This window comes from Lepisma saccharinum, chromosome 11 (genome assembly GCF_977018435.1).
Source record: "Lepisma saccharinum chromosome 11, izLepSacc3.1, whole genome shotgun sequence".
Lineage (NCBI taxonomy): Eukaryota > Metazoa > Arthropoda > Insecta > Zygentoma > Lepismatidae > Lepisma > Lepisma saccharinum.
In genome coordinates this window covers 11,294,977-11,304,036 of record NC_139239.1, presented here as the reverse complement: position 1 = coordinate 11,304,036, position 9,060 = coordinate 11,294,977, and the positions used below count along the sequence as shown (strand labels likewise).

The following is a 9,060-nucleotide window of genomic DNA, read 5'->3' as shown; positions in this document are numbered from 1 at the left end:
GTAGCTGCAAGTATTTAGAATATTCTCTAGACTTCAGAAAGTTCTTCATAGGGGAGCTTCTTTTTCTGTACCTTCACTGTCCCTGTTGTGAACTCCCGTTTAGACAGAAATCTGTGACTTTGATGTCATCATGCAAATTCCCTCCGCATCTGCATCAAAGGTCAACAGCTCCCAAGTTTTGGGAAGGAAGGGGAGTTTAATTGCTTCGGCCGGGAGTGGAATATACTGTAGGCACTGTGATTGAATATTGTGCATTTTTTGTATGTGATATAAATATTTGTGTAATCTAAAGTAGCATGGAGTGTGTAAGGGATTATTTCAGTGCCAGTCAATTAACACTTCAAGAGATGTTTTAAACGATGTAGAAAAATGTAGTACTTATGTAGTATATGATATTTATGAGCCCCCCACACACATAATTTACCTTCATTTAATACTGTTAAATTTTTTAAAAATGGACTTGGTTTACAAAGCCATCCTGATAACCCGTGGAGATCAATTCTAGCTACGGGCCTGATGAGAACTATTAATATGAGTGCAAAAGTGATGATAAACAAAAGGCAAAACAGTTTATTTCTGAAGAAAATTGTTTTCAAATTCAAACGAAAGACTGGTTTGTTTCAATGCTGCTTTTGAACACTTAACCCTTAAATGCCTGGCCCATTTTCCACGGTAATAACTTCATTCCCATTCCCCCATATTTTATCATTAAGAATCTCCCTTGAAAGTTAACTGGAACTTTACAAAGCACATCATTTATCTTACATGAACAGGGGGTGCTACACGTTCCTCCTCTAGGTGCCAACAGCTAGAATTAATTTGAACAGAAAGAGTATTTTAAAAATACAAAATGCTGGTTCAGCCAAAAAGTAATTTTCTTTATCCACATGAAATTCATAAGGTTCTGGAAAGAATAAAGAGCTATTTTGAAGTTATGTGAGGACACACATATAATCTAAAATCACCATTTGTCCAGTTCTGACATAAAAATGTACTACATGCAAAACTTCATCCTTTAATTCTTTCAAAAAGCAAAATAATTATAATACAACACAATAATTATTTGACAAGATGAAAATCATTCATGTTACAGTTAATAAAAAAGGCAATTGCTCTTACCTGACCAGTGTTCCTTGAGAAGCAGGTCAATCAGTGCAGCCATTCGACACACTTCATGTCACTTTATCCCAATACAGTACCTGCAAAATGTTGAATACGCAAGTGATTTTTATGTATGTGACAATTTCTTCTTCTAGTAAAACAACTGTACAAGCTTCACAAAGGCTACAAATCTCAAGTTTCCTTAGCACACAGTGCTATTTAAAGTACTCCAAAACAAGAAACACGTAACTTATGTTATTATGCCATAAAGTTGTTCTCTTGTACAGTGGGATCAATGGCATGCCCAGGATTTATGTAAAGGTTGGGGTGGGAGCTTTCAAATATATTTTTTTAAAAGTCATCCCTCATTTTGCCATCTCTTCCTGCCTTTGGCATTCTTTTTCAGGAATACTTGGTTAAGGAGGTAGGGGTTATGACCCACCAACCTCACCTTGGGCATGCCACTGAGTGGGATGCATATATGTATTACCAAGCAAATTGTCCATAACCATATTTATTTTCTTGGTTTTAATCAATGAGTGCATCAAGAACTGAAATTAAATGGCAGACAAGCTGCTGACCACCTCTGCAGCTGCATACGTAAAAATCGAGTCCCTAACACATGTAGGATGCAAGAGCAAATTAATGAAAATAGTCATGGAAAATGTGCAAAGCAATACTAGTGCATCCCACTGTACACTTAACCTCTTCAGCTAGAATCTGGAATTAATGTAGCTAGGCACCATTTGTTAAATATGGTACACTCTTTTGTGAATATGTTTTGGATTGGATTGATTTGATTTATTTTACTTTTCACTTATCTGCCACTTTGGGCTAATCATGAAGATGAAGATGGATGATAAGATGAAATTGGTGAAAGGACATTCACAAACACAAATGGACAGCACACAACACAGGTCCCATAGAGGATTATATTGGACATGGGTCCAGATAAAAGCTACGTTAGTCTGCAAAATGCAGTGCAGGGTGTTCTACATGGAAGTGGGTGTCTTTGAAAAGGGTCACCTCTTATAACCCGTCAATATGTTTTAATGTCCCTGATGCAGTGACGCAACCACAGGAAGGGGAGGGGACCTAAATTTCAAATTTTATGCAAATAAAAATACATTTCGTAAAATTTTCTTGCTTGCTTCGCTCGCAATGCCTACTTTTCTCAGTCTCCTCAAGTTCAGACCCGTAGGTAGAGGGCAGCAAGAGTCGGACGTGGGCACCGAATGATCTAAATGAAAAAAAAATTGTGAAAGAGAGAGAGTGCCCCATAATATTATTTGCACTCTATTAGGGGAAAATAGGGTGGGGGGAAACATTGACAGCTAAGGGCACCTGCAGGGGAGGCAAAGTGGAGTCGATTTCAATTTTATGCAAATAAAAATGTATTTCGTAAAAATTTTTTGGTTGCTTCGCTCACAATTCCTGCTGCCTGGGGCAGCGGCCATGGACGACGAGCGATCTAAATGGAACAAAGTTGTAAAAGAAAGAATGCCATGGTGCCCAGTGAAATTATTTGCTCCCTATTAAATCAATATTGTTTTTAATTGCAAAAATTGGACTTAAAAATTTTTCTTTTCACTTCGCTCGCAATGTGGTTATTGTAATTGTTTTCTATAATGTGATGTATTTAAATAATAAGTGTTTTATATATGTATTGAATAACTTTGAATACGTGCACAATTTTGTATTAGCAAGTTGCATATATATTTCTTTATTTTATGCATTCCATGTTGCATATGTGTAAAACATATGTTTGTACATGAAAGTTATACATGTTATATGTATAAAAAGAATTATCTTCGGAATGCATTTATCATTTTCTGCCTTTCAAAAATACAGTTTGTGTGCTTGTTTTCCATTATTAGCTAATGTGAAATTGACGGTGTTGAAAAATATTTCAAATCGTTTGTTCCAAACAAATGCTTTAGCACAGACTTCTACTATTATAATATATATATATCTATATATAATAATAATACATATATAATTATTATTATTATTATTATTATTGGTACGTTTATCCTGGTACTTGTCATATCCAAGTCTTATCCAAGTTACCATGTATCCAATTAGCAAAGCTAAGTCAAGTATTAGTTTCCCCTAATAATATTGTTTTTCTTAAAAAGAAAGAATGGGGTGTATATGCAGGAACAAATGTAGGAATAATAATAACATGTAACTTGAGGGGAAAAAAATATTTGTCCATGGATTTTGATGGCACGGTGCCAACATTTACAGAAGAACGTTATTTTTGGGTCTTGTCATGTAGTGAATGGTGGCCTCAGGTCACTGTAATTTACAGATGTACAATTTAATTATATTTTTCACAGGTTACTGGGTATGATTGCATATTTATGTTTCTTTCCTTCTAATTATGTAAGAAGTTAATTTTGCCCATACATAATACCAATTTAAAAGAACAATACTTCTCTTGAAATGTAAACCTGAAAAGAACTTTTTCCGAAAGGTAAAAGAGGTAGAATGATAAGAGAAAAAACTGAGCATCTATGACACACAAAATAATGGGAGAATAACAGTAAAGCCTTTAAAAGATCAAGCCTTTTGAGGACCAAAGTGGCTTTTTATTAGGCAATTACATCAAGTCTCATACCAATTGTCCTCACAGTGCCAAAATGTTTGGAGCTCCCCTGGGCATTAAACCTAGACTAAAGTCAAGACCTTTTGGTGACACCAGATCCCATAAAAGATATAATCCTGGTTGTAATAATATACAATATATGAAGGTTGTGTGTATTCCAATGAAGGTCCAAGATGTACAACTTATGTATGTACTACATAGGAAATAAAACGAACATTGAAAGACATTATTTTTGGTTAGTATCAGTTTGTGTTGTGTGAATTAATCTCCAACAAGTGTATACATTGATTGTTTCTGTTTCTTGAATTAAACTTCAAGAAGCAGGGGCAGCGCCAGGGGGGCACGAGGGGATGCTTGCATGCCCCTTAATTTCCTTCCACACCCCCTACATTCAACTGAAAACACCAACATTAATATGTAATATTATGTCATGTCGTCATATTGAGCACCGAATAATAGGTACTATAGTAAGACCATTATTATTATATGCAACAGGCAAGCACTGAAAGAGGTGCCGATACTTTTCTGTACTGTCAGCAGCCTCTGTAAAGATCAGCGGCAGTTTTTCTTTCTTTCGTCAGCATTGTTGTTATGAATTTTTTTTTTATTTTGTTTCTTCAAATGGTCTGTTCGTGGCTTTTGATAATTGCCTATAGCTTAATGTGAGTTATGTTTTTTTTCTTTTTTGCATTGTTGATAAACGGTTTATTTTCCGCCTACTTGTTCTTCCTTAAACTGGAGCAAAAATTTCAGCTGCTTATAAGGTATCACCAGATCGTGCTCGGGAAATTATTTAATGTGAGTTGTAACATGAAGGGTAGCTTTCTTCTTAATACATTCTATGTACGAGTTGTTCCACATAACATGTGGAACAAGCTTTTTCAAAAACTGTTAGGAAGAGGCCCAATGTTCACGAAGAAATGTTACAGTTCGTTGTTGGGGATAGTGCGGCAGAAGGGATTTTAAAGATGACACAATTGATGTGCTCTTTGCATTTTGTCTTGTGGCAGACGGAAGGTATAATGTACTATGAACTTTGTATCTCCATTGGTTACAGTGAAAAGGTTCAAAAAATTGTGTATCTAAGGGCAGGATGATTTAATTTTGTATTTCACTACATAGTTCAATGAGACTGCAACGTGTATCTGAATGTTTACACTGTATGACCACTTTCTTGGAGTACAAGACTTAATACATATCATCATGGACGTCCAGAGAGGGGGGGAGGGGCAGCATCCCTGGAAAATGAATGTCAATCTAAAGTTATAAATTTCATACATATATTTTAATTTCAGTCAGTAACTTATGTTAATCAGTGGCGGCGATTAGGGATGACGTTGCCCCCGCTTTTTGCTATTTTGGCCCCCCCACACAATGCTAAACCTTATCTACCAAGGGGAAGTGAAATGTCCTTCCCACCCCCCACCCAACAGTTTTGAAAGGTTGCATGTGTGTTTCATGTTTTCCTTAATTTCAGAATTGCACCCCTTAAATTTATTTCCGCACCCTCTCAGCAACCCTAGATGAATAATCCTGGTGCTGCCGCTGTCAAGATAAAAAAAAAAGTAAAAGGTAAAGTGCTCCCCTGTGCATAGCACCATGCCATGAAGGCGTATAGGGGGTGTGGGGGTAATGCCCCACACTTTCTTGATCCGGTCGTGAGTGGGGGTGATGTGATCAGCATCACGCCCCTGACTGCCTTTACTCCCCAGGGTTTCCCCCAGGTACCCATGTTATTCAACGCTGGGTGGGCGCCGGGGCCGCTTCCGTTAGCAAATTTCCCAGATTTGAACCGGCCGGGGATCGAACCCGGGACCTTTAGCATGGAAGTCAGACAGTGCAGAATTTATTCCATTTACATAATATGTTCTAGTGAAACATGTTTGTTTTATTTCTGCTATTTTAAAACCATTATGCTCATCCCTGTACATTCAGAAAAAGGTGTGTTATTGGTGAGATAGAAACAATGTCCTCAAGGATTCAAAGGATATCTCTTCTCCCTCCATGTTAAATGTTCTGTTATGATGTTACTACCATACAGTCAAGATCAAGTACTACCAAATGTCAAAATTATTTTTGTATGATTTTATCACTTTGTTCTAAAAATGCAACGTTGATGTTGTATATTGTGGATGCACCAATAAGATTTATAACAGATACCAATGAAGTATAAATAAAAAAAATATTGATAACCAATAGTAAATAATAAACATTCCATGTAGACACTGAATGCTTTATTCACATCCGTAATATGTGTACTTAGGTGACTGCACATTCAAAATATTACAAAACCAGTATACGAAAATTAACCCTTTGTATTCATTAATGATTACAATCACAAAATGGCACAATTTTGCATTCAATTACAAGTACTTTGCAATTCTGTTTTAACTCCACTTTGCACTCATATAGGCTAACAGAGACAGAACCTTGAATTTAACCCAAGAACCTTTCATTGCAAGATTTATACAATAATACTGAAAGTCTCTAAAATGCACAAATTAGTTTATCTGAATTTCAAATTTACTTGCACAATCCTTACCATGATTCTAAATGCATTTTGCATCCTCCTGTACAACTTGCAAATATCATTACATCATCAGAACTGTGCCAAGTTCTACATTAGATCAATGAATGCATAGTTTGTTATTAGTACCAGGTATCCAAAAAAGTTCATGCCGTATTTTACAGTGAGAAATAAAGACTGTAATTTCTGGCAAATGTGTTTTATTCAGCAAAATAAGCTCCTTCATCCTCAATTACATGTTCCCAACGAGATACAAGCTTATAAATCCCGCGTTTGTAAAAGTTCTGGTCCCTAGAAGCAAAAAATTGTCCTATGACCTGCGTGACATCATCTCGGTTTCGGAACTGTTGCTCACACAAATGGTTATTCATGGCCACAAACAAGTAAAAGTCGGATGAGCCAATGTCCGGAAGTGTGTTGATTACCTCCTTGGATGCTTTTGCCGTATGAGGTCTAGCGTAGTCTTTAAGAAGGATCACTCCTTTCCTGTTGACTAGTGCTGGCTGCTTCGGACGCAGTGCATCTGCAACCCTTTGCAACTGGGACGAGTACACATCGGATGTGAAGGTTTTGCCATGCTCTAGCAATTCAAAGTGCACAACACCAGCTCTGGTCCACCAAACACAGAGCAGTACCTTCTGTTGATGAATGTTTTCTTTGGGGGTCAATGCAACAGAACCAGGGGACAACCAATGAGTTTTCTTTTGCGGTTACTGTATAACACCCATTTCTCGTCCCATGTCAATATCTGGTCCAGGAATGAGGCTTTCTTGTGGCGTGACAGCAATGATGCGCAAATGTTGAGCCGCTGGCATTTGTTTTCCTCGGACAAAACATGAGGAACCCACTTACTGAGCTTCCAAGTCTTCCCAAGGTTGTGCAGATGCAATCGAATGGTTTCCTCTGACACTCCAAACCCTTGTGCAAGTTCTTTGCACGTTTGCTGTGGATCACGCTCGATGGTCTCCTTCAGCAGGGCTTCGTCGATAATGGCAGGGCATCCAGCTCGAGGCTTGTCCTGGAGACTCTCATCACCCGATGCAAATCGACTGAACCACTTTCGCACTGTGCGCTCACTCACTGATGCCTCTCCAAACGCGGAGCATATCTTTCGAGCAGCAGCTACAGCATTGCTCCCCAATTTCAACTCATACAGTAAACACGGCCGTAAAACATCCTTTGACACTGACATGTTCCCTTCAGTATGTAGTTCCTACAGAGCTGCTGTCTATGCGACCGACATGCCTCCCAACTCTGCACTGACTGACGGTAGCCGGGAATGTAAACTTCTGATGTCATCCAGACAGGGTTGCTGACACATGCCGTTTGATTTTCACTTTTCGTTCCAGCGGTACGAACCTTTTTGGATACCTGGTAGAATCACTTAATGTTTGTATTCTAGCAGTAACAGTAAACCAGAACATCCATGATAAAACTTAACTCAATTTCTGCATCAAAAAACTATAAAGACTGCTTACAATTACAAACACATTATTGTAGGTTGATTAAAAATGTTGGGTGTGAACAAAGAAGAAAAAACTTGCAATTAGCTTTTTGAAATTGGTTATGGTGCATAGAACATGTGCTCATTTATCACACAGTGTTAAGTCACTAATTACACTAGCCTGCATTGGTTCTGCAGTAAAAATGAAAATAGTGATTCAAACAGACATCAATCACCTAAACCCTAAAATAACAACAGTTTTTGTGCATCACGTCCAGTTTGTAATGACAATCCGCAATGGCAGTTCCAATTGCCAAGGCGACGTGTCTTACTCACTTCGTCAGTTTGTATACCCAAATATACTATGGGCTATCACGTTACCAACGTGTAGACAATGAGGAATACGCAAAGACAAATGCACAATCGCTGATCGGTCGCATGGCAGCTGCTTAACTGGATGCGACGAATGTCTCGACGCTACTGTCAACTCAACCTCTTTCACAGCGAGCGCGGCTCTGCTCGTCTTACCTACCTGCGAGACTTACTATGGCCGTTACGTGCGCTTATTAACACATGAGGGTTGACCTTAGCTTCATGTAAGATGCAATTCATCTGCGTATATATATATGCTCATATAAATATAACTGTGTATTATTTCACTCTCCACTATAGCCTTTCAGTAACACACACAGAGAGAGCTGCAAATTATGGTAATCCTAGCCTGCCTCTGTCTTCCAATACCTTATGTTCTAATCTCACCTCGGCTAAAACTCAGACGGTTAAATGGGATACTCTAACCCCTTTCAGGTACGGGCTTGGTGAATAAAGCATTGAGAACTTAACACATTGGGGTCTCACGACGGGCATAGCCCGCAGTGCACTTAAAGTCAATGTGGACGAATGACGGGCATAGCCTGTCCTGCAGTATGCAGTAGCTTTGCCTATTGAACTATGGGCTATGTTCGTACTTCGTCTCATGTGTGTGTTCATTCAAGCCGTTCCGTTGAAATTCCGACCGCTAGGTGACTCATGTGCTATTTTTATCTCGCACCTGTGACAGTTCGGGTTGATGTACGTTGCATTGTTTAGAATGGTGTCGTTAGATCCAGACTGCATAGCGGAAATTCTGCATGCGGATTCCGCCTCAGAGTTTGAAGTTAGTGACGATTTTGATGATGCAGATGAATTTAAAGATTTGGAAGGTAGGTTATATTCGTAATAATTAATTGTTGACAATATAAACAGTGTTGCAAACTCTAGTATTTTATGAATGAAGTGAGAAGAGATAATTTTTTTGGGTTTATTCATCTTGCCTCTTGCTTGAGTCTCCTACATTTATTATTTTGTATAGTGTAAGTCAAATGAAAATTTATTTTA

The 9,060-nt window shown here is 38.2% G+C and overlaps 1 protein-coding gene across 1 annotated transcript; it reads right to left on the bottom strand.

The window, feature by feature from the left end:
* Positions 1-6,439: 6,439 nt before the first annotated feature.
* On the bottom strand, positions 6,440-7,431 carry LOC145995375 (histone-lysine N-methyltransferase SETMAR-like). The gene is made up of 2 exons (XM_083131980.1): positions 7,092-7,431; positions 6,440-6,819 (listed from the first exon to the last, which is right to left on the bottom strand). The coding sequence occupies exons 1-2, from the start codon at positions 7,429-7,431 to the stop codon at positions 6,440-6,442; spliced, it is 720 nt and encodes a 239-aa protein (XP_082988106.1).
* Positions 7,432-9,060: the final 1,629 nt, after the last annotated feature.

Excerpts from the sequence above, each read along its gene's own strand:
- LOC145995375 (XM_083131980.1), bottom strand. The coding sequence starts at position 7,431 with ATGTCAGTGTCAAAGGATGTTTTACGGCCGTGTTTACTGTATGAGTTG. Across the intron at positions 6,820-7,091 it reads TGGGAAGACTTGGAAGCTCA|AGCATGGCAAAACCTTCACA; the intron begins GTAAGTGGGTTC and ends TTGAATTGCTAG.